The 24,671-nt window shown below is 51.2% G+C and overlaps 1 protein-coding gene across 12 annotated transcripts in view; it reads right to left on the bottom strand.

Moving 5' to 3' along the window:
* The window catches only part of KIRREL3 (kirre like nephrin family adhesion molecule 3), a 385,983-nt gene that overhangs the window by 44,289 nt on the left and 317,023 nt on the right, over window positions 1-24,671 (bottom strand). For 10 of the 12 annotated variants that reach the window (XM_068916750.1, XM_068916743.1, XM_068916749.1 and 7 more), the window contains 3 exons: window positions 24,491-24,648; window positions 19,770-19,923; window positions 12,485-12,590 (listed from right to left, as the gene is read on the bottom strand). In XM_068916750.1, coding sequence (XP_068772851.1) covers window positions 12,485-12,590; window positions 19,770-19,923; window positions 24,491-24,648 — 418 coding nt within the window. The remainder of the gene's footprint in view (window positions 1-12,484; window positions 12,591-19,769; window positions 19,924-24,490; window positions 24,649-24,671) is intronic. The other 2 variants (XM_068916744.1, XM_068916746.1) reach the window with 1 other exon arrangement.

Below are 24,671 nucleotides of genomic sequence, written 5' to 3'. Positions count from 1 at the left end.
TGGCCCATGGGCAAGTGCGATACAGGATCTCAGACTCGGGGATCTGACGTCGCCTGGAGGTTATGTATGTCAGGAGGGAAGTGAAGGAAGCCTCTCTAGTACTTTACAGTACAAGCATGCGAGGCCATATCCTTCAGAGGCAGCACGAGAAGAGGTGCTGAGTGCTGGATGTCTTTTTTTTTTTTCTCCCCCTTTTTACATTTTCAATTTAGTCACAGCATCTCTAATTTCCTTAGATCTGAAGCCACCTCATGAGACTGGAAGGGAACGATACAGAAGAAAGATGAGGGGGAAAAAACTCCAGTAATCTTGTAAAAGTCAGTTTTGAAAAATCAATTTTCTTGTGTGACAAGATTTGCTTAAGGCTTTTCATTCTATGAAATCAGCCCATCATCCTCCGGGAACACATGAAGGAAGTGGCAAGCGTGATTTGAAATAACTCAGATTAAAGACCGCTAAATTAGGCTTGAGAGGCCACCACCTCTCGTGCAAAGAGAGAGGAGATCCAGCCAGAGCAGCCAAAGATGCTCTGTTCCCAATCACCGGACCTGGCATGAGACTGTCTCAAAGGAGAGGTGACCAACCTGGAAAAAAACCAGCTCCCTTTAAAAAACTGTGGTACAACTGCTTAGGCCTCTGCAAAAGTTATGGATGTGCAAAAGAAATGTTAGTAACTTTGTTGGGAGCAAACCATAAGGTCTTTGCTAATGGCCAGAGATCTGGGTGCAAAGTGTGCTGGAAACGAGATGCCTTAGAGGCAGGTTTGCTCACTTGGCATGAGCCAAGTCTCAAAGACTGATAACATCGAGCGGGCGGCTTGTGAGGTTGCTGAGTCCTGCCCGAGGGGACACACAACCCCCCCGTATTTCCCGTGGGGACACAAACCTGAAGAGATGCTGCCACTGCCCAGCTTCCTAGGGGAGCCTGATTTCTGCCTCTCGTGGGCTGCCCCTTGGTGTAACTCCATCGCTCTCATGGCAATTACTCCAAACTTAAAGCAGTGCCAACGTGATCAGAGGTGACTGCGTGATTTTTAAATCTTGCAAGGCTGTTTGCATTTCCAGATCAACCAGCCAGTGACCCACCAGCCTGATCTTACCATCCTGCCTGGAAAGGCTGCCTCCACGCTCTCCAGGGATGGCTGCTCTGGCAACATGCCAGACTGCATGCTCAACATGCACTGCTCAACCCCAGGATTTTTCTGCACGTGCTATCTAGTTGCTTCCTTCAGCCGAAACGGACTGAATTGGATTTTTTCCCCTCCTTGATGTCAATTTTTCTCGCTTCAAAAAGGTCGTCGTGTTTTCTCTGTTTTTCCGAGTCCTGCTCAAAATCTTGCTGACCTTTTCACACCAAGGAGCGGGCAGCGCTGGTGCTGCTGGCTGGCCCCACGCGCTCACCGTGACCGGGCCGCGGCACCACCGACAGGGGCACAGGGAGGGACAACGCTTGGCGTTGGGACAACCAGCACTGGCAGAGGAGTGAAGGCTCAGCGCTCCTGGTGGGGACAGGGAGGGCCACGGGGTGCCCGGTGTCCCCATGCGTCTTGAAATACATCCGCAAAACCCCTCTGCCAGCCCCCTCCAGAGGAGAGACTCCAACCAACGGAGCAGTTTGGCCTGGCTGCTGCTTCACTCATTTAATTTGGTGCCTTTAATCTTTTCTGCTTCGGGAGACGGCGCTCAGAAGAATAAAGACTTTCCCTTCTCCCCCATCCCTTTTTTTTTCTGTCTTTCCCGGCTTCTCTCTCCTTCACACGCTCTCCTGAGCAGCGCGAGCTGCGGCCGAACGTCTCCCGCACGCGTGTCCCAGGCGACGGCAGGACAGGGCTCTCGGTCCCCGCGCCTCCGTGCGCAAGGGGAGGCTCTGCCCTTCACAGCCCGTCGTCCCGGCTTCTCCTGGAGCCGTGCGCTTTGGCAGGGTGCCCCCAGCAGCCTGGCCTCCCTTCCCAGGGGCAAAGGGATTTGTGCGTTTGGTTGTCCTCCTTTCTTTAAAGCCCGCCTTTGCCTCTCGGCCTGCCGCCCAGCCCCGCTCCGCTCCCCGTCAGAGGGAGCTGGCAGATGGGGCCGACGCATCGCAAAGGAGATCTGAAGAATTCATTTCCCGTTATTTTCTTTACTTCCCCAGCTTTCATTTTCGCTTCAGGGCAAAGGTCCAGTTGTCTGGGAGGAAGCTACAAAGAGAAACCCAGGCCGGAAAACAGAGATAGTCAGGAAAAATGTTACTGCGCCGATAACTTGAGACCTCCGTGTGCTTTGCATTCATTTCAACTCCTGCTTTAGCTGCGTTTCCCTGTGTCTATAAATTAGATTTATTCTGTTGCTGCTGTGAAATGCCTGCGGGCCCCTTCTCCGCTCCGTTTTCTCTTGCCTCCCTTGCCGAGCTTGGCTGCAGGAGGCAGCGGGAGAGGTGACAGCCCTGCCGAGCGGGAGCATATGGACTCGCAGCGGCCTGCCGCTGGACAGACGGCAGCCTCGGCCTCCGGAGGAGGAGGGAGCAGATGGGAGCGCCGTGGGCAGGGAGGAGGAAGGCAGCAAAAGCGGGGAGCGCGGGGGGCCAGAGCCCGTGCGCTGGTGGAAACGAGCCGCTTTCCCAAGCTGACGCCATGCCAAGCTGAAGTAGGGGGCTGGTTTGGGGGGAGAGGGTCCCGGTGCGCCACGAAACGGCTGCAAAAATGGAGCAACCGCTCCTTTCAAATGGAAGATGGAAAACGGGGCTTTAATTCCTCTCTAGCCGCTCCCAGCGATGAGAAGCTACAGGTTTCCGGGCGGTCTCGGGCTACAGCCACTGCGGCCCCACCAGCCACAGCCACCGATACAGCTGGGCGCACGCGGCAACTGTCCTTCGGTTATCCCTCACCTCTGGCCGGCTGCGGGGCCAGGGCTAATTTGGTGCTGAAGGAGCTGAGCTGAGATGCTGTCTGTCTGCTTCCTGGACCAGACGCTTGGTGAGCTGCTCCCAAATTAGTCCCTCAGCATCCTCTGGGCCAGCAGCCATCCTCCCAGGCTCTGCAGAGCCTGCGTGGCAAGCCAGCGGCGGGCCCCCTTGCCATCCCCAGTGGAGCCAAGTCTTCCTCCTTGTGTCTCCTGCTGTGGTCCTGGTTGTCGGCTGTGCTGCTGATCGCATTTTAACATCTCAAGCCAAGAGTTTGTGCCCGCACAGTTCACACCTCCGCTGCTGTCGCTCGCTGCTCAGCAGCGTGGGTCAAACACCTTGACAGTCCTTTTTAAATATTAATGGAGATGTGACTGTCATTTAATAAGAGCCTAATACTGCAGATCCCCCTTAACTGGCAGAGACTGCTGGGGAGACAAAAAATGTGCCAATTAGGTAGCGGTCCCAGCAATCAGTCAGAAGCGCTGGGCAATGCGGAGGAGGGGGGAAGATTCACTTTTATTCTGGGCCTTTCATGACTGGACAGAAGAAAGTAAGCAAAATACCAAACACACAAACTCACAGAAGACATTTTTCAAAGCCATCTGAATCCATATTGAGAGCAATATGAAAATATATTCAGGTCCTTTAGTGCCAGAATAGGGAAAATGGCCACTGCTGTGGCTTGGCTGCAGCAGCACCAGGCGGGCCCATTAAATGGACCATTTACTACTCCTCCATCAAAAATTGCCAGTGAAATGCATCACGCTGAATCGCTCCATCAGCGTTCCACGATCCAGCAATCCCTTCTGGCTTTTATAGCCTACGGATCTGTGAATGTATCCTGCAGCAGCTAAATGCAAGAGGCAGGGACAACTTTGGTGTCGCAGAAGAGTATTAGGCTTCAAATATGCCTTCCCTTGGCCTTTTACCCCGTGAACAGAGAAGTTGTGCACGTCCAGAAACCAAGCACCCACTGTTATGAACTAGCTCTTTGCTGCTCAGTGAACGCAATGCCAAGCCAAGCTGGTTCCTGCGTCTGAGGAAACTTCCAAGACACGGCAGTGCTGTTCCCAGCAGGACATGGGGCACTCGCTCTTGGAGAACTTGCCTTCTCCGTGGTGGCCTCATGAACAACTCTGGAAAGATGGTCTTTCCCAGCAGGTCCCAGAAGTGCACAAATAAGACCCAAACCGGAAAGAGCAGCAATGCTCTATGGAGTTTGAGCTTTTCCTCTGGGCTTGTTAAAACAAAACGTGGGAATGCTTCCCCATGGAAGGAATGCCTATGAGACAATATAGCATAAAATAGGCGGGTCAAAGCACAGCTCATGTATATTTTTGTTTTCTCTCTCTTTCCTCAGAGCTCATAGATATCAGGCGCAATTTTTCTCTATCTACCTAAGCCCCAACAAACATGACACTTTCCCCCACCAAGACCAATAGTCAAACTGCTCACAGGCCAGTATTAGGTATGATACATGATAAATATTAAGCGCCCCCAAACAACTTTACCATAACACAGCAGGATACTTAGCCCAGAATTCACAAATATCTCTTTCTAGGAAGCTACTTTCTCAGTGCTCACATCTCCCGCTGAAGGCAGCGGGACACAGCAACACGCTGACCCGTGCAAAGCAACCCTACACGCTGGAAAATGGACATTTCCTGCATCGCAGGCCCTCCGGGCCTGATTTTGGGCTGTGCTGCACTCCCTCTGCTCCCAGCAGCTGCTGACTGCACTCAAGGCAAAAAAATCAACCCTAGCAAGACCCCAAAATAGGGTCCAACTGTGAAAATGCAGGTTGTAGGGTGTCCCAAGCAGTTACAAACATTTGTGTAGTGCAAGACAAAATGCATGCCAAGCATCCATGCTCTCAAGGAGACATACGCCACATTTCAAGTGCACTGTTCTTACGCTTTCTGTTTAAAAGCAGACAAAAACTAGATCCCAGCACGCATTTCTAGTAACGTCGCACAGAATCGCAGTTGGAGTCGGTTCCAACCCCAGTCCCTCCTGCCCCGCCAACTCTGCCGCCCGCAGCAGGGACCTGGCAGACACCTAACCTGCCCCACAGCCCTCAGAGTCAGCAGACCGGCCGATGGTGCACAGACCACCTCAACATCACGCGAGTGCGGGGCTCTTCATCCCGGACACCCCCCCTGAGGCTGGGGTGTGAAATGTCCAACCTGCCCCCCAACCAGCGTGAGGACCCCGTAGAGCAGGCTGCAGAAATGGGCCTGCCACCGGATCTCTTCCCATCTGCCCCTTTGCAGCCGCGGGAAGTCATGTCTTTTTGTCTTCCCCTGCAGAGAGGCAGAGGGAGGTTAGGACACTGTCTCCCATCAGGTGCTTTCAAGCCCCACTGCCTTTAAAGCAAACCTCTTAAGAAGCAGTTGAGTTTGGATTAATATTTGATGAGCGACAGCATGCTGTTGGTTCGAAGATAAAACAGTGTTTTCCAAACAAAAAGGCCCTGTCTGCAGAATGGAGCCCACTGAGCCAACAAACAAACAAGCCTCCCTCCCCACCCTCCTGCTGCACGCACGGTGCCTGGGCCATGACGGCGGAGCTGAGGACGGCGGGGTTGCCGCAGGCTGCCTCCGAGCTGCAGCATGGCCTGGCCACACAGCCTGCGACCGGGGGAGGCGACGTGGCTGGAGCCCTGAAATGCAGCGGCTGCAGTTCACCAAGCCAGTTGATGCCAAAAGATCTTCACCAGTTTGGGTAGCCACCGCCTTTGGCTTCAGTCCAGGTGAAGCTTGCTTGGACCTTAGGAAAAGCACCGGTGGTCTGAGAGCCCATCGGTCTGCAGCGACATGGCTTGAGCTTTGCTTGGACGCGTGAAGCCTCCTGTGACCCCATCAGCGCTGCAGAGCACAGCAGAGGGGTCTCCCCGGAGGGACCCTGCTGCTGTGGGGCGCTGACGATGGCAGGGGAAAGCGACCCCCCTCCTCTCCTCTTCTGTGGCTGCCGTTGCTTGGAGCTGCCACCTGCCTCCGCCAGCGTGTTTGCAGGCAGAGCATCACGTAGCCGCTGTGCCAGGCTCAGAGAGCGAGGCGCAGTGGCACGGAGGAGCGATGGCAAATGGCTCCTCCAGCCAGCCAAGGCAGCGAGCATATGTGTGTGCAAATTGCCCAGACTGGTCTTCCTCTAATAACGTGCTTCCCACGCGCCGCGGCCTCTCAGCGGACGATTCTGGGATGGAGGGGGGAGGAATATGGGAATTTACTGTCTTTCTTTTGCTGCAAGCAAACGGGCAAGAAAGGGAAAGCGCGAGAGAGTAATTAGCTGTCGCCGTTGTTCTGCCACCTGTGATGGTGGGTAAAATTAATGGAAAGCAACAGAAGTCAGGGCTACGTGAACTGACTCACAACCAGGCCTCCTCTTTGCTCACTTCAGATCTCTCTATTTGCCAGTCTTCTCTTGGCTTTTGATGTCTGTTGTGTGTCTGTGGGGTGTTTTTTTGCTGTTATTATTTATCACTCGCAGTAAGAAAGAGAATCTTTAAAGTGGCAGAAGAAAATGGGAAAGTTTAATATTGCAAGAGGCAGAGTCCCTCAGCCTTTTGGGCTTCTATGGTAATGATTATTTCTGCGGAGAGATGGGGAGTTGGTACAGGCAGGGCAATAATAAATATCTCACTCTCGTGCACTGATACAGTGCTCTCCTCCCCAAGGCTATCAGAGACCTTTGCAAGTTATGTTATCTTTGTAATCACGGAGGGGACATTTCTAGTCAACCTCCTGCATGGGCTGTATTTCTGGAGTGCACGGCGCTCCTGAAACAAGGCACGGGGCTGACGGACAGGCAGGCGTAGACGGGGATAGCTATCCCTCAGCAGCTGCTGCAAGGCACCTGCCTCTGGACGGAGGATGGCAGCTGTTTCATCGTACGTGCCACTCTCCGTAATCGCGTAGGCCAGGGCAGAAGATGCAGCTGATGCTGCAGGCGCAGTGAGGCCGGCCTAAGGGATTCCTTCGACCCAGGAGGGCCCCTTTGGGCTTTCAGTCCCACGATGCCGGTGGGAGCCAGAGAGGGTGGAAAGTGCAGCACTAAAGCAGATGGGGACACATCCGTGCAGGGCCTGTTAAGCAGTCCAGGTCTCCTTGAACCTTTCCGCAGCCCTAGTGGAAGCTGCTGCACTGGCAGCAGCAGGGAAGGGGGATCTGGAGCACATTTTTGGGGGCCTAAACTGCTCTGTGGCTGCAAAGGAAGCCCAAGGAAACACGCTCCCAAGCAGGGATGGGATGAATTCAGGCCAGAGAGGGCACTAGACCTTATAAAGGTCACGGACTATTTCTGCACAAAGTTTGCTCTACAAAGTGAGAGGGAAAACGTGCAAACAACAGAAAACCCTGCCCGTCGGAGTTAATTCACCCCTGCACCAAAAAAACCCAGAGCCAGATGCTCAACCTCGTGGCTGTGACGCCGTGGTCCCTCACCAGCCCCCTGCTCGACTCCCCGTTTGCTTTTGGTGATGCCGTGCATCCAAAGGTGAGCAACATCGCGGGTGAAAGCACCTGAAATACCTGGGGACAAGACGCTTCTTGTAAGGGAACTGCTGCCGCTGGAGAGGGAGGCAGGCTGGGATTTTAGCTTAAGCAGTTTCTCCAGCTGCTGGGGGTCCTCAAATAAGAAAATGAGTGAAGGAACGACATCTCCAGAAAAGGACCACCTGCCCGGCCCCGACCACAGAGAAAGGCACTAACAGGGTTGAGACGCCAGCGAATTTTATGACTGAGGGTTCTGGTCTTTCCCCCCATTAGAAAATGCCACTGAGGCCAAATGGAAACATTTCTCGGAAGCCTGTCAACTCTGACAAAATGTCATTTAAAGCCCCCTCAGAAGAGAACACTCTGCTAAGGCTGTAACTTTCCATTCTGACGGTGGGAACAGAACACTGTGAGTTTTCATTTCTAAACAGGTTTTCGTTATATTATGTGATGTATTATATAAGAAAGAACACGAACAAAACCTCTTAAGGAAAAAGCAGCTGTCTTGATTTTATCAAAATTGTGTTCTTACACTGACTGCAATATGGGTTTTTGGCGGGGGTGGTTTTGGTCTCCTGGGAAATTTTGTTGCATTTTTTTTCTTACAGACCCTTACGTAAGTGCCTGTGCTTGAAAGCGCAGGGCAGCAGAAGCGCAGGGCTGGCTTTGCATTTACTGCTAACGTACACCGAGGTTCATAGGTGCCTCTCAGCCAAGGGTCTCCAAGCCCTTGCGCAGCCTTCGAGCAACGTGCTCGCGTGAGCTTGCTTCTTGCAGCCAGAAAACCCCGTGGTGCAAACCCAGTGCAAGAACCCCTGTCTGACTGGTGCCAGGCGAAAGGAAAGCTGTTGGCGATGCCACCCGCCGCCACCCTTCACCAGAGCCTGGCGTCCCTTTGGCCGGTGGCTCTAGGCACAGGGGACACGGCAGTGGCCATGGGACGTTCGTGGTGGGCACACAAGCGTTGCGTGATGGTGTTGCAGTGTTGAGGCCCGGTGAAAATTCACGCAAGGTGACAGCTTGCTTGCTTGTTCATAACAGAGATGGCACTGCAGAGTTGGCTGTGGATTTATGCCCAGAAAAGGGGATTTATATTGTTTAGACATTTTCCTTTGTGTTCAGAGCTGTTTACTGACAAACATATTGGGAGGTATTAAAAATAAATGTCGGCTGAAGACCAAGATCTGATATTTCTATCTGAGAATGAGGGAAGCCATAGAAAATATATCAGAGTGGTTCTCTCCCCAGGGAGAAGAAATATCACACTTTCTTTCTGTTCCCGGTTTATTATCTACTTGTTTATTTTTTAAGGCAGAATAGGTTCATTTTCACCAGTCATGGGCTCTTGCTTGAATCCCGAGCCTCAAGGCTCCCTGGGGAGACATGACTGGCATACACCGAGTGACCTTGGGGATGCCGTGACTCACACCACACTCATCCTCTCCTGCCTTTTCACACCTCTGAGACCCACGTCTCAATCCTGCGGCTTTACACGTTCCGCTCCTTAATCTGTTTTCCCTCCTAGGTAGAGGTGAGGTGCAAAAGGCTGCTTGGCTCATGTTTTCCCCCATCACGGCTCCCAGTGCCTGAACCACACAGTGCAGTCTCTTGATTCCAGTAAGATTCCCTCTCTCTGTCTCTCTTCTTCCTGTGATGCCCTGAGAGCCACTGCCTCCTTCATCCCTGTGTCCACACGATGCTCTTGCCTTGGGCTGTGTGCAACGCAGCGTCCGTGGAGACTTTTGCACCCAACAGTGGGCTTCAGCTGCACGGACGATGCTGCTGCAGTGTTACAGGGGTTGCTGGTGACTGGACAAGTTATTTGGGCCATCCCTCATGATTCAAAGAGCCCTAGCTACATCCAGGCCATATTCTGCAGGAGCAACTCTCTTTTTCTCTGGCTGTTTCAGCTCCAGATAGTGTTCTTCAATTTCTATACTAAAGCCTTAAATCCTGTCCTCTTCTCCCAGCTGTGATGTCCTGCTGGAGATATCGGTCTCCTTTTCATAGTTAGTGAAGAGCTTTGGGATCTTTTGGAAAGCAAATGAAAGTCCCCCAAATCAATCCACACCATTAAAGGGAAGGAAGCCCTGCAGTGCACTGCTGAGTCCTGTTTATTTGTCACAGTGGTAGGGAAAAAGCCTTGTGTGATGTTAACATGTTAAGGAATTTAAGAAATGAAAAACCAAAGTGCTAAAATTTTTCATGCCTCTTTTTTAAAAATTCTTTTTTCTGAGAAAATATAACTCCAAAAATCGCAGAACTAATTTTGAAATGAAAGTCCATCATGAAACAAAACATAAAGCACTTTGCAGCAAAGTGGAGAGCTCTGTGATGCAAGGGAGATAGATGCTCAAGCAACCAGGAAGGGTGAAAAAACACATAGTCTTGAGATGGGAAAGAAGAAAAGAAGACGGCTGCAGACAGCACTTGTAGCTACAAGGGACAGCAACAACCCTGCACTAATGAGATGACACCAAAGGTGGGAGAAGAGCACGGCAGGTCTGTGTGCTATTTGGTGGAGAAAAGCAACCCAGCATTGCTTTGGCCGGGGAGAGCCACATACCCGGGTGGTGGAAACAGCTGGGACCTGATACCAAGAGGAAAGAACAGATCAAAGCCTTTCAAGGCTGCTGGGGTTTAGCCTAGGGCAGAGCTGCTTTGGGCTGAGGCGATGTAAGTAAAAGCCCCCTCTTGCTAAGGCAGAGCTGAGGATCAGGCCAGATGAGCTGTCTTTGCAGCAGGGGTCGTCAGGCTCTTGCCACAGTCTTGTTCCTCAGTCAAATGCAGTTGTTTTGCCTTTGACTGTACAAGAAGCAATCAAGGTGTAACATGCACATGGGAAGTTCACCCAGATACTTCCCCAGGTTGTCACACGCTTCTTTTTTCTTCCTAACTGTAAATATGAAAACAGGGCTATTTGTATCTTTCTTTGACATTAATTGACTTCTCAAATTAATAACTCTTCTGTGTAACTAGGAATGCAATTATTGCTTTGTTGTGCTGATAGCAGATATCCAGCCAGAAGGAATCATTCCTACCAGCAAACTCGATTGCACTAATTAAGCTGTACGAGTCTAACCGGAGGTGGGTCATGGTAACCTGTCCCCAGAGGTGCCTCCTCCGTTATTATAAACCAGTTCTGTTGCAAAAACATAACTGATTGCATGCGTGCGTGTGCATGCGCATAACCTCAAGTCAGGAGTGATGAACGGCTGATTACGGTGGTGGGACATGAGTATACGTGATTGCTGTGAAAAGTCTCCATGCTGACTCAGACAAGGGCTGTCCTGACCAAGAGCGGGCACAGAGCTGGAGCGAGGAGGCTAAGGTGCTCTCTTATCCTGAGGTGTGATGACAACCCACACTGCCTCCCATATATTTTGTTTGCCTAGCCTGAGAAATCTTTGACAGAGGGGCTGCTTCTTAATGCTAGCAGTTACTGTCAGACCCTATGAGTATGGCTGGGCCCATGGCAGTGACTCTGTGCAGAGCCGTCTGCTCCTCCTCCACAGCAAAAAGGGACAGCATCTCTGAATGCAACACAATGAGTAATGAGTCTCACTGCTGCTGGATGTGACCAAGGTCGTGATCCTGCTCATTATTCCCTGCCCTTGGCGATTCCCAATCAAGGGAGGCTTGGGACCCACTTGGCATGGGGGTGCAAGCTGGGAGCCCCATGAATCACCTTCTGCCCACAGCTATTGCAGTTTCAAGCAACACATTCTCCTCCTGCGGTTCTCTCCCTGCGAAGGCCTCAACAGTGCCAAACTGAGCCCCTCAACCACTCACGCCCTGCTCCAAGCTCACCGCGGCCAGTGGAGGGGTGCGGAATGAAGACCCCGGCTGGCAGTGACAACCCCTTCCTTCTAGCTCACTCGTCAAAACAAGAACAGCAACAATCTGCCGTTTCTCCAGCTCCGGCAAAGGGTGAGGGTGCCTTGCAGACAAACAACACGCCAGGCCCTGGAGTCTAAGTCCTTTGTCTTAATACAGTGTCAGACTGGAAGAAAAAGGGGCCTGGACACCACTGCGGTGAGAAATGCCTTGATACATAGATGCATTAATAGGGGAAGGTCGTGGGTTATGACAGAGGGAGATGGAAGGTCTTGCAAGTTCCTCCAGCTCAAAAACAGTAACGATGAGGCTTAGTGGGTGGAGAGCATTCAGCTATAAAACATGCTAACGATAATGTGATTTCGAAAGCTAGGAGCTTTGTCTCAGACGTGCTGTGTATGCAATGACTGCAGCCTGCCCCCAGGTCTGTACACAACCAATAACAGGATCTTTGGGTGGGCAGCCTCTCCTTGCCTGCGCCACTCACGAGCCAAGGGGAGACTTTCTGTTGCACATCCCTGATGTCTCATTGCTTCTCCAGTCCAAGCCTCTGGCTCTTGTCTCACCTCTGAGCTCTGCTCCACACTGCTGGAGTTAGAGAGGCCTGGGGCAGGTGCTTGAGGATTACATGGAGAGGTTAACGGAGTTGTATTGTTCAAAACATAAAAGATCATGCAGGAAAAAAAAAAGAATTTTCCCATAATAGAGTTTTCATTCGGCGCATTTTGCTAGTTATGTCCCCAAACAGATGGCTCCACCAACTCCGTGCCAGGCCTCTAATCCTCTCTAAAGCACCAGTGAATCTCTGACCGAGGACTTGCTGCATGCAGCAAAATGTACCAGACGGCCTAATGCGGAGGCAATTGGAGCCTCTTAACGTATAACAACATCATCAAGGCAAGAACAGTATTGTGGAGCCAGGCAGCGCTGGCTTTCCACAGCAGCAGAACTACGCCAGAGCAGGTCTGTGCTGCTCTACGGAGGACAGCAGCTCTGTTTGGCTCGAGCAGTCACATCCACCGGCGGGATGAGCTACATCTAAACACAGCCTGGGGAGGACTGCAGCGGTGATGGGTATGAGCTAGAATAAATGCCAGGTGGCAATAAACATGGGAACAAGTGGAATAGCTGCCAGAAATTGCATTCAGAGCCACTGACCACTCTTGGGTCACGGGTCACCCAGAAGAAGTAACTCTGTACGAGGGAGGATGTGAAGGGCTCTCCAGTGGAGGGCTGGAGCTAACGTGCAGTGATGGCGAGTAGGACGGCCAGCTTACCTGTACTGGGTGACGGCAGGGTTCGCCTTGGCGGAGCAGTGGAATTTGACAGTGTTATCCTCTAGCACCGGCTGCGGCTCCACGGATAAGTTCACCAGTGGTGGGTCTGCAAAGAGACAGAGACAAGCCCAGGAGTGATGTGAAGACCACAGTTAAAAATCCCATTGCCCACTGACTGCCAGGGTCCCCAGGTTTTCTGGACCTGGGAAGCAAAACTCAGTCATGAGAAAACAAGGCAACCCACCCCGAGACTCCTTCATGCTGTGATATAATGCTCAGGGCTTTGTAAAACAGGGTACAGGGCCATACTGTGCACAGGGCTTTACAGATACACCGTCAGACAGCTCTTGCCTTGGAGGGCTTCAGTACATAAAACAGAAGAGAGAGACAGTGCTGTCTCTCTAGGAGGTAGGACTACAAATATCCACAGCCCAAGTGATGTGACACCTTGCTTAACCCGTCGTTTCACGAGTAGGCCTAGCCCCAGCCTGGCTGGGCAGGCCTACTGCGTGACTCCTATTCTGCCTCAGGAAAATGTTATCGGCATAGGGGAAGTTCAACTGCAGCTTCCTTAGTCCCTGTTAGCAGCTAATGTCCGAGCTGCTGGCTGATATGGCAAAGCCTGGGTTTAGCCAAAACCCTTCAGCAGTTGCTCTACCAGGCTGGTTTTCTCCTCCCCTTTGTAGCTGTGTGATCACTTGTACCCTAAAGCAGGCGGCACTCAGCCAAAAATGCCCTCAGCCGCTTCCCTCCCATCTCCCCTCTGCGCCCGGGAGCTACCAGCAAGGGGTTCCTCCCAGGACGTTTGGTGAGATGAGGGCTTTTCCAACACGCACACATACACCTCATACAGGGGAAGCCTGCTGGACACATACCTAGAGGGAAGATGCTGTCCCTGCCTCCCTATCTGTCTGCTGCTACAACCCAAAGCACATCCCCATGCCCATGCCCATAGCCAATACTGGGGAGTAGAAGAGGCTCAGATGTGGCAGAGGCCTGTGGTATAAAAGTCCTTTGGGGTAGATAACCACCAGGACAGTGGCATGCACCATTATCTCCTTTACTCCTACAGGCTCCAAACCCTCCTTCCAAACAAGAGTGCTCGCACCCGAGCGCCTCCCCACACCAGTCTACCAGGCTGCCACACCAAGCATACCCTTCGATGTAGCATTTCACTTCAAAAACATTAATGCAGGCTCTGATTCCCATTTAAGGAAATAAACTTGCCTGCTTTGAAAAGTTCCCCTTTAATATCTCACTGGGTAATGATGATCTTTTGTGTATCTGCTAACTTGAAAGTGGCATTTCTGCTCTTTCATCAGCCTAATCTTCTCTGGCAAGTCCTTATTGGTGTCACAGGCCTTTTGGTTCCTCCGACTGGTGCTCCATTTCTCCTCGCCTTTTACATGTTAAGCATCTAAATGCTTTAGCAGCAAACAAAATTTTGAAGAGAACTGATGAAAGCAAGCCAACAAGAAGAGAAAAGGCTGGGATGTTTAGGTGGATAATAAGGATATCCAGAGTTGTTTTAATTTTTCATGATATCTCAGAAAGGATGTGAGACTTCCAGCTTCAGGTTTTAAGGATGAAACTTCATTTGAGAGAAAAAAAAATTTCATGTGGTATTTCGGAGCTCTTCTGTCTTCCCAGAGGCACCGTTACAGGTCACTGTTAGACCGCACAGTGCTAGAGAGACCCACGATCGCGCTCTGCCCAGCAATTCCCAGAGAGGTTAGTTAAAAAGGAAAAGTAACCAAACAAAAAACAGAATGAAACGGCTGTGTCAAGAGGTTTTTCCAGAAGATTGAGATGATGCCTGAAGAACGAGTTGTCCTGTTGCAACTCGCATCGGGGCCACGGAGCGGGCGGGGGTGAGGCCAGCTCCTCAGTCCAGCCGTGCCCTCAAGTTATGAGGGTCTGATATGTCACGTGCAAAAACGTATCCTAAAACAGGATGCACTGTGTGTTCACCTCTGCCTGCTGCCTCTCTCCTCTTCCTAAATGTCTCAGCAACATTGCTGCCGGGCTGGACCACGGGGAAAGGATGCGTATTCTGTGTGCCAGAAGACAACGGGGCCACTCTCCTCTTCAGTGTTCGAGCAGAGGGGAACGGGGGTGGCCTGGGTCCCAGCTGCGGTGGGAGCCAGTCTAGCTGCTTGGGGATCCCCAGCTCGCTGTCCAAACAGCCCTCATTTAGTCACAAGCCGGGCTGGGTCGCTCGGTGCGCTTGGCAAGCGAGGGCTGGCTGCTATTGATCTGTGCTGCCGCCTGCGAAGGGAGCCCGCAGCGCAGACGTCACTCCCCTTCCCGTCTTCATCAAGAAAGCCTTGAAGACTTTGGCAAGCCTCATGGAAAATTAATGAGAACACTGGGGATTTTATCTGCAAGACAAATGAAGCCGGGTTGGAACCATGGGGAAAAAACCCCCACCAAAATAAACAAAAAGGCTTGAGCCAGAGCTGCGGTGGAGACTGGGGGACAGCCCTGGTGACCTGAGGGAAGCTAAGCTGATTTATACCCATTGGCCCGGGGAGACTTCCCTTCACGTTTTGCGTGGGTGAACATCCTGGAGCACAGTGCTGGTGGAAGGTGTTGGCATCGCAGGGCTGGAGACTGCAGTATTTCCTGCTCGGACACGCTGAAGCCACGGCTCTATTGCAAGCCCAAGGAGCGGTGGTGTCGTTTAATGGTGACCAAGTTTCCCCGCTGGCTCCCCCCTCAGAGCCCAGGCCACCAGCCTCCTTCACTGAAGACAAGAGAAGGTCCTGCTAGATATCTGGTTCCCTGGAAACTGCTCTGCTCTCCCCCTTTGCTTGAAGGTATGGGCTCTTCCTGGGCACACAGATGTGGGAACAACCCCACTGCCACTGCTCTTCTTCATCCTCGCTCTCCGTGGGGTGGCTGTGGGCTCTCAAATCCCTCCTGCCAGCACTCAGGGAACCGCTTTGCTAAGGTAACAGCAACCAGTTTCACCTGAAGCACAGAGTTCGCCCTTTGCCAGTCCTCGGGCGTAGGGAGGAAGCTGCTGGAGCAACGCTACGTGCAAAGGCACAGGAAGGGTTAGCACTGAGGAAGCTGAAGGCGAGGAGAGGAAAGGAGAAAGCCTGTCCATAGGCAGAGACGTTGAGAGCCCTCAGCTGTTTTGCAGGTCTGTATCCAAAGCAACCCTGCATTACTCCAGCCTGCCTGGCAGGGGATGGGTTGGGATCATCCCTGCAGGAAGGCCACCAGCTGGGGAAGAAGGGGGAGTCTCCGAGGGGGCCTCCGCAGTGACCTGGGCACGGAGCTGCGGTGAGGCCGGGCGCCGCGGTGCAGGCAGCCGGCATTGGCGGCAACCTCGGCGCGATGGAGACGCAGAGGGCCAGCGGCAGGGCCGGCGAGCCAGCGTGCCGCAGCGCCTCCTCCTCCGCCACGTCCCCACCTCATTAGGCGTGGTGATATTTACCCAGCCAGAGCCCTGCTTTGTCGCCAGCTAAGCCACCTGCCTTTTTGATGAGAAATTATGACGGGAAATTATAGGTATTTTCAATTTACCCTAATCTCATTTTAAAATGTGCAATTCAAATGACAATAAAGATGGGCGCAGTTGGGAATATAAATGAGCTTCACTAACATAACAGCCCAGAGATATATAGCCCGCTCCTAATTCATTTGCAGGCATCCTGACACTTCCCCATTGTTATACAACAACAGCTAATCACCTTCCTTTGTTAAGTATGAATCACACTTCTCTTTAGTAGCTTCCCCATTGTTTGATGGGTTAGTCGCTGTGCCTACGATTTACAGAGGAGCCTCTTTGTATTAAAATGAGCCCAGCTCCCTCCTGCACTCAAAATAAAAAATGCAGATGAAAAAGAAAAAGAGCAAAGGAAATGAATTAAAGTCTTTGATCTTCCCTTTCACAAATTAGAAAGCTTGTGCTGTCTAATACGGTGGTAACGCTTGTGAGCTTCCCCATGAGCCGCCTGGTGCCTGGAATAGCACCAGGGTAGGGTTTGTGTGTGCGACTGGTGTTTTGGGGTATTTTAGAAAAAAAAAAAAGACACAAATTGTAACTCATCAGAATGTAATTCCACTCGGTTACAATTATAATTCCTGCCTGGCTTCTCGTAATTAACTTGAATGATGGAAGCAGATAGACCCAGCCTACAGGCAGCTGGGAGGAGAGCGTGCCTGCCAATGCTCGCTCGCCCAGGTACGGTGCATCCGAGCACGCTCGCGGCGGGGGACCAGCATCGCCCCTGACCGCTCCTGCAGCTAGTATGGCACACGCACCCGAGCGCACCCATCCACTCGGACTACTTTCACTTCAGTCCCTGGGAAATGAGGGCTGCAGAGGCACCACCAGCAGCGCTGGCCCTGCTCTAAGACCGCGACGCAGTGGGGACCTCCATGGGGCAGCCGGCTCTGCGCTGGCTCTTGCGCTGCTGCCTGTGAGATGCTTCAAGACCCCTCTCCATCCTGCCCTCTCTGAGTCCAGCAGCTCAAATGATGTGGCAGGACTTGGTAAAATCCAGATTAATTCCTTGCTCTCCCCTCCGGACACAGAGACAACCTCTTGAAAACCTCTAGTCTCTCAATCTAAAAGCAGTCTGTGGACAAAGGTTGAAATGATCAGGAATTAGGAGCTTAAAGCGGACTAAGATGCCTAAAACCCTCAGCACCTCTGGGCTTTCACGCTTCCCAGGGGGAAGCGCAAAAGGGAATAAAAACACTCCCATATTGCAAAGAAAAAGACAGCATGAGGTGCTCCGATACAGCAACCGATATAGCAAGGCCATCTGTTTGCTTGTCGCCCCAGCCCACAGACCCTCCACTTTTTATCTCATACTCTCACCTCCTGAAAAAAAATCAGGTACAGCCAAATCCTTTCTGGTCAGGAAAAAAGGTGTAAAAATGAGCAACTACACATGTGTGTGCAGAGGCTCGGAGCAAACGGCTTTGGATAAGCAATAATCCTGCTCCTCCCCATCCCGGCACGCCGGATGTGAATTTCCATACAGCCACTGGGCTCTGGCAGTATAAATAGTTTATGGCATATCAAACTATTAAACATGATTTTAATCCCACTTGTGATGTTCGGCGCATATCTCACAGGAGGCTGACTTTGATGTGGCTGGTGGAACGGAAATCACATTGAACAGATGTTCCAGCTGGAGTCACTTAGTGTTTCCATTACAGACTCTGCTCTGGGTTTTTTTGGGGTTTCTTTTTTCTTTCTTTTTTCCTTTTTTCGGAAAGGGGAGGGTGTTTATGACTCAGCTATTTCACTGCAGCTCAGGCTAAGCTTGGCGGGCAGATCCGGGGCCCGCATGAGACTGTTGGGAGCCAAACTTAAACTTCCCACCAGCTGAAATAGGATATTCTCTCCCACTGTGAGCGCACACACGCGCACACACCCTGGGTAGGAAATAAACCCTACCCTGGCATTTCTTTGCTGAGTGTGAGCTTTTTCGATGCTGTTTTCAGTGCAAAAGAAAATGAAAGCAGGAGGAGTGATTTACTGGGCTAATGCTTCCTGGGAGGGATTATTTTTGCTTCCCTGCGATTATTTTGCAAGGCTGACGCTTTCAAACCAGAACAGCAGCTACTGTGCAGCCGGGCAACGTTTGCCATGGTGCGAACGGCGGATCCGGAGAGGCGCGCGCTCCAGGCCAAACGCAGCAGGCCGTGCCAGGCTGGGGAACGCTCACCAGTAAAACAACCGTAAGGATTGCTGGGCTCCTTCCTTATTCTTGCAGAAACCACTTCTTTTTTCCCAAGGTGCTATTACTCTGTTGGCTCTTGGAAGAAGACCCACGGGGAGGCCTCATTTCATCACCAGGGTGGTGCAGGGGGCACGCAGCCTACCTTGCCTTTGCAGCCAGCCCTGCCTGAGGACTGCTCTCCAGGAGAATGGCCGGCCCAGACCTTATTGCTAAAGGAAAGCACCTTTAGCTCTACGCAAAGCGAACATAGCCGCTTCCCTGCACGGCAGGGAGTGTGTGACGCTAACGGACTGGGCAGCACCTAGAGCAGGCTCTTGCATCCGGGATCCAATCCACCCCAGTACAGGCTGGTTAATCCACCTTGGTATTATTCAATCCCTCCATCACCCATCCAGCACTGGGAAATTGAGATCCTCATTAGACCCCCATTAAGAACAACACACTTTTAATAGCTGGATAGGATATTATTATTATTACGTTCACAGCATGGGGAGTATTTAATGGCTTGGAGTGGAAACTGGTGTTCTTTATTGGGTCCTTCTCTTTTGAAAGCAGATTCCACCAGGCTCAGGGATTCAGCTCACGTTTCCTGCCCCGTACTGTACAGCACAGTGAAATGATGTCTCAGGCTTTGCGTTGTTTGTAGGAATGCGTGTGCGTCTCTAGCTATTGTAACTGTTTGCCGGCTGTGAAATAACCCATGCTATTATCTCATTTTATCTGGCCGGTTCTGTCAGGACATGCTATAGTGCGACCCAAGAGCCTGTTAATCTTCCGGCAGCAAAAGCTGGAAGTCTTAAATGGTGAATTTTCTGCTGTGCTTGAGTTTGTTCAGTCAGTTTTAATTGGACTCTGGAAAGCAGCTGGCATGCTAATATTGAACACCCTGCATTTGCAAATTGTTGGTAAATACAGCTGCAGGAATTGGGTGTGCAAACGAAGCCTGGCTGGAGAGCGGTCAGGATAAGCCTGAAAGCAACAGCTATTGCAGAGGAGGAGGGAAGACTTGTGAAACATCTCAGCCAGCTGAATTCTTGAGGAAGGAAGATTTTGCTTCACGGCTTTACAGTAAAAGGTACGCGATATTACTCTCAGCACGCACCTGTCCCCATCAGATGGTGATCTACACTAGCTGTACTTCACAGGAGGGAGAGTTCCCACAGAGCACTTAGGCGTCTAACAAGCTATCTAGATGCAGAACAAAAAGCTAACCGCTGAACAGCTTGTAAGACTAGAAACGCCCATTTTTGTACCAGAAATCTTAATAAGCCTTATCTCTGCTACTGGCTGTGCCCAGAAATGTTGCTTTCTCAGTCAAAGCCATTTGGGATCCATCCCTGCTCCAGAGGCCCCAGAGGGGGCCAGATCAGGGTGTGCAACGCCCACCAATCACTCAAAAGCATGGCAGTTGGCACCACCAGTAAACCCCAGGGAAGAAAAATCCGCAAACCCCAGCATCCAGGTCCTGATCCATGCAAGTCGGACCCATGGCAGTAGTCCTGGGGGCAGTAACGGAGGCACTGGGGATGCTCAGGTCAAACAGGACCCAGAGCTAGCTCAGCCAGCCATGTACTTACGCTGGATATCAATGGTGACGGAAGTCTCCTTCCCGCTGGGAATGGCTTTGTTGGTGGCCCTGCAGACGATGCTCTCCCCGTTCTCAATGTCTGAGGGGGCGATGAAAAGCGTGCTCATGATACTCTCCCTCTTGCCGTCGCGGAGAAGTGTCTGCTGGGGGAGAAATGGAGATGAAACAAGGCAACTTCCTACAGGAGAGAGGTGCAGCCCCTTTCCTCCTGGCTGAGAGTCGTGCTAGGCTCTGTACACACAGGGCTTTGCTCTTATGGGTTTGTCAGCCAAACAGCAGTCTCTGCAATAACAATTCTCCGGCTGGAATCTGCCAAGAAGCCTTAGGGGAATAACATAGACAAATTTCACTGCACTTGCCTGGGAATTGGGTACTTAACTCCCATCTGCTTCCTTCCAACCCTGCTGTGCCTAGACCTGAGAATCACAGCTCCAGCGAGATACATGTCACCCACCACCCTAGGATGGGGAGAGCCAGGGGAGAGATAGGGCCACCAGCTTCTTGAACCTGCTGTCACCTTCTGCACCTGTGTAAAGCAAGTGTGATAAGCTGCCTGGGCTGATCCACCTGCAGTTCACAGCCACTTTGTGCACTAAGGAGTGGTGACAATAGCTGCTGGCGGTGGAAGACTGATCCTGTGAAAATTCCCGAAGACAAAGGGATGGCAGCTCTGCTTGGCATGGCCAGGTGGAAAGGGCCATGCATGCGTAGAGGGAAGAAACACAGCGCAACTCGCTATTGTAGGGGACAGCAGAGCCAAATCCGTCCCAGGGGCAAAATGGAGAACTAGGACGCCTGCGTCTTTCTTGGGACTCACTCCCACCCTTGGAAAATGAGGACCTTTGTGAATCCATCTCTACATCTCAACAAGGGGTATCCCATTGCGTGTAATCATGCCCCCTCCCAGCACCAGGAGAACTAATTCTTGCACCGAGCAATGATTATTACTGTGCATTTCATTTTGGCTAACCAGCCAAGCAGCACATGCTAATGGGGGAAAATATGAGGGGGGACGGTGAGAGGAGCACTGCAGTTGCTAGTGGGTGGGGAAGGGGTTGAGCCTCCCAGCATTGTCCAGTGTGGGACGTGGCCTTGCTAAAGGCCACCTGCTCCCTTTTTGGTTGCAGCGTGCTAGTGCATGGGGCCTGGGCCGTGCTGCTCTGACGCTGGAGCCAGTGGACACATATGGCTCCTGGAGCACCAGCCAGTGCTCCCAGGAGTCAAGGCAAATTTTTTCTGCTGGTTTTCATGGCAGCTGGACAGGGCCCTTTGGAGAAGAGACTCTGCCAGCAGGGATGGGTGCAAACCAAGCCCAAAGACTTCATGGCGCCTCCAGGGACACCCTCATAGCATCCTTGCTGCGGGTGGCTGTGTAATGCACCCAGTGCTCCGTTTGCTTCACCCATGCAAAGGCAAAAGGGCTCTGCTCCTCTGCCAGCTAAAAGCTCCCCTCTCCTTGCCTGTCCCCGACATCTGTATGTGTGTGAGCCACGGGCCCCTGGCTGCTCTGCAGTTGTCCAGCCCAGCCCATGGTAAATCTCTGGCTTGTCTTGTACAGGTGCTCACTGTGACAGGGACCTGAGGGTGCTGGAGATCCAAAACCTTGGGCCTGATACAGCAGTGGTTAACCACTGTCCCTACTCAGTCTTGACGCCTCATTTTTTCCCTGGACTTATATGCTGTTGACTTCCAGCCATGGGGGCTTGTTGTGCCTTTATCTGCTAGCTTAGAGAGCCTTCTTTATCAAACTCCTAATCCCCAAAAAGTTCATATAGACTGTGATCATGCTGCCCTGTAGCGTTGTCATTGATAAACTAAACCGATCGAGCCTTCAGAGGCTCTCAGGATGTGGCACAGTTTGCAATCCTTTAATCATTCCCTGGGCTTTCCTCTGACCCTTCTCCGGTTTACCAGCACCCTCCAGGGACCAGAAATGCCAGAAGCACAGCTATTCCTGGCCACTGCTAATAATGGCAAATGCCCACGGACACACCCCATTCAATAACTATTAGATTGTATTTCGGACCCTGACAGTTTTTCTCTCTGATAAGTCACTACAATCAGCCATGAAGCTGTGGAGGAGCAGGACCAAAACATATTAGTCCATGATCATCAGGGCCCTAAGTGCACCAACTGCCCTTAATTTCTTTGAGGAACCTTGTTTGGGGCCTCCAAGGCCCCCCCGAGGACGTCTTGAATCCCAAGCCGAGCGCTGTGGGTCCTGGCTGCACGGGACCTTGTCCCACGGCTCCCCCAAGCTCTGGGTTAGTCTCCAAACCCTGCAGGAGGACCCAGCCCTGCAGGATCCTATAATACCCCTTGTGGCCTTAGGGATCCCTGCCCCAATTCCTTGCGCCCTTCAGTGGGGATCAGGCGAGGGGATGGGGAGTTATTAGTCAGATGTGGCTAATCTGTACTGCCTGACTGTGATTACAGTGGGATTATCTATTAATCAGTTGATGGATTTGAAATTCAGAAAAACAAAGAAATTATCACTCAGTACAAATGTCTTCAGGCAAACAGTGAACTGAACAGCATTTTTACTTGGTTGACTGGAATATCTGGATCAAATCAAATCCAGGTTGGGTTTTAGATTTTTCTGAAAAAACAAAAGAGAAAATTGAGGAACAGTCTTAATGGAAAGTTCAAAAGGGAAAGGTTTCTCAGACCCCCAAAATCAAAACCTCTCATTCAAAAAATGGCTACAACTGGCCAGTAGTTTTTCTGAAGGGTGCTTTTTTTTCTTTTTTTTTTTTAACGTGACAAGGTTAAGACAGTCACAAAAAGGCTTTATATGGTCAAGCCAGGGTTTCTTGTGCATGCGTGTAGGGAATGTGATGTCTGAGGTGCCAAGTTCTCGTGGCAGTGGGTGCTGGCTGACCACCTCTGTGCACACCTAGCCCTGGAGTGTTGCTTTTCCTGGCTCATGGCAGGGAAGTATTTGTGGAAGGGCCTCATGGAAATTTCCAGTAAGGCAGGAGAAGTTGAGGTTCTGCATCACTGCTGCCAACCCCAGCTGTGCAAGACTATTTTATCGTAGAAATAATCAGCACTGGTTCTTTTTACTGACTCTGAGTCAGGAGCTCTTAGGATCTTTTGGGCTCATGATTACAGCTCTTATACAACCTCAACTAAAAACTAACTTTTGGTGTTTTACTGAAGGCAGAGATTCACAAACAACCTGATTCCAGCAGCCGGGACTTTGGGGAAGGGGGATAATAAACCAGGGATTTTTGATCGAATTGGGAGACCTGGTTACACACCTCCAGATCAGTCCACAGCCTCTGTTTCTGCCCCCAGGAGAGAGGAAAGATGCTTCCCCCCTGCACAGAACAGGGCTTCCCTCCCAGACCATCCCTGACAGCTGCTTAAGAAGCAAAGGAAGTCTCTGCCTCCCATTCGAGATGGATCTGCAGTTCCCACACAGCCTGAAACCTCAGCTGCAGAAGATTTTTTGGAAGTCTTTTTCTAAAGAAAAATAAAAGACGGGGGGGCACTATTCTTCCTTCTCTGCTACCCACTACCTGTGGGTCTAAAAGAGAAAGGGCTTAACCGTTGGCCTTCCCAGGGCCAGGCCTGCAGTGGAGAGGAAGGCTTGGAGAGAAAGGAATAAGTTAAACAAACAATTGCATGTTAATGGCTTGGATTTTAATTACTTTCACTTGAATTGGCAGAGGAAGAGGTCAGTTCTCTCTGGTTTTAATTAGCGCTGCCTCCTGCATTGCACGCGAGGAGATGGGGCCATTTTCCCCTCTGTTCATACCCATCAGCTACAAGGAAGCAGCAGCAAGGCTCAGCACAGCAGCTCAGTTTAAGCCACCTTCTGGGATATCAATGTGCTTTGCAGAGCAAAAGGGAAGAAGAGAGGAGACTGTTTTAGCTCCGTTTTGTTTTTCCAAGCAAACCGGGATATTGCTGGGGCAAGACTGGATGGAGGCTTCACGGTAGTAGCACAGGGTGAAAGGTTTAATAAAAGATCTCAAGAGCTTGTGAGAAGAATGGCTGTGACTCTTAACTTTGAAGTTGCTTGCATTAGAAATGACTGGAAATGGACCTGTTTTGTGTCTTGAATTTTGTTCTTTAGAAATTTTCATTAAAAATGTCAAGTGTTACTGAATCTTTAGCACTTATCAGACATCAGGTTTCTATAAACAGGAGAACATGTGGGTACCCATTCTAAGTACACTGCTGATTGCTCTTTGATGTTTTCCTTTACAACCCAATAAAAGCTTTCCATTTAAATTAAAAAATGCCAACAACTACAATAATTTTTCATGGAAAATTGCAGTTAAGAGGTGGAGACATATGTCACTGCAAAAATCTTTTGTTCCAGAGGTTCTGCTACAGCCAAGGCCAGGTCAGTGCTGGCTGTGTGATCCTCTAAGCAACACCACAACGATGCCCAGGTGTGATTTTGAGGGGGGATGGCAAATTATCAGTGGCAAGAGGGTACAAAAAGAGACCCAAATTCAGAGTGCCCATCTCAGTGACAGCCCTAACATTTCTAACATTTCCCAGTCATGTTTTCCTCCCAGCCCCTCCATCAAAGTGGTTGCACGGGGCGATAGGGGGAGTGAGCCTCCGCTTTGCAGAGTTGAAGGAACTGCCGCGAGGTGCCAGGGTGGTGTGAAGAGCAGTACCAAGCCTGGGACACCTTTCTGAACTGAATGGAATAGCTCAGTGTGTGTCCCCAGCCCGATCTTGCCTCACCTTGGAGTAGGTGGCTCCGTTGATGACTTCTCCTTTCCGCATCCAGATGATGGAGGCTGCTGGCTTGGCGTTGTCCGCGTGGCAGGTCAAGTTCAGGGGGTCTCCTGCTCTCAGGCTAATGACCGGTCCCCCCATAATGACTGGATCATCTGGAGGAACTGCAAGGAAATAGCACAAAGGA

Source organism: Struthio camelus, chromosome 22, assembly GCF_040807025.1.
Source record: "Struthio camelus isolate bStrCam1 chromosome 22, bStrCam1.hap1, whole genome shotgun sequence".
NCBI lineage: Eukaryota > Metazoa > Chordata > Aves > Struthioniformes > Struthionidae > Struthio > Struthio camelus.
The sequence above is the reverse complement of the archived record's forward strand: the minus strand, read 5'-3'. Positions and strand labels throughout refer to the sequence as shown.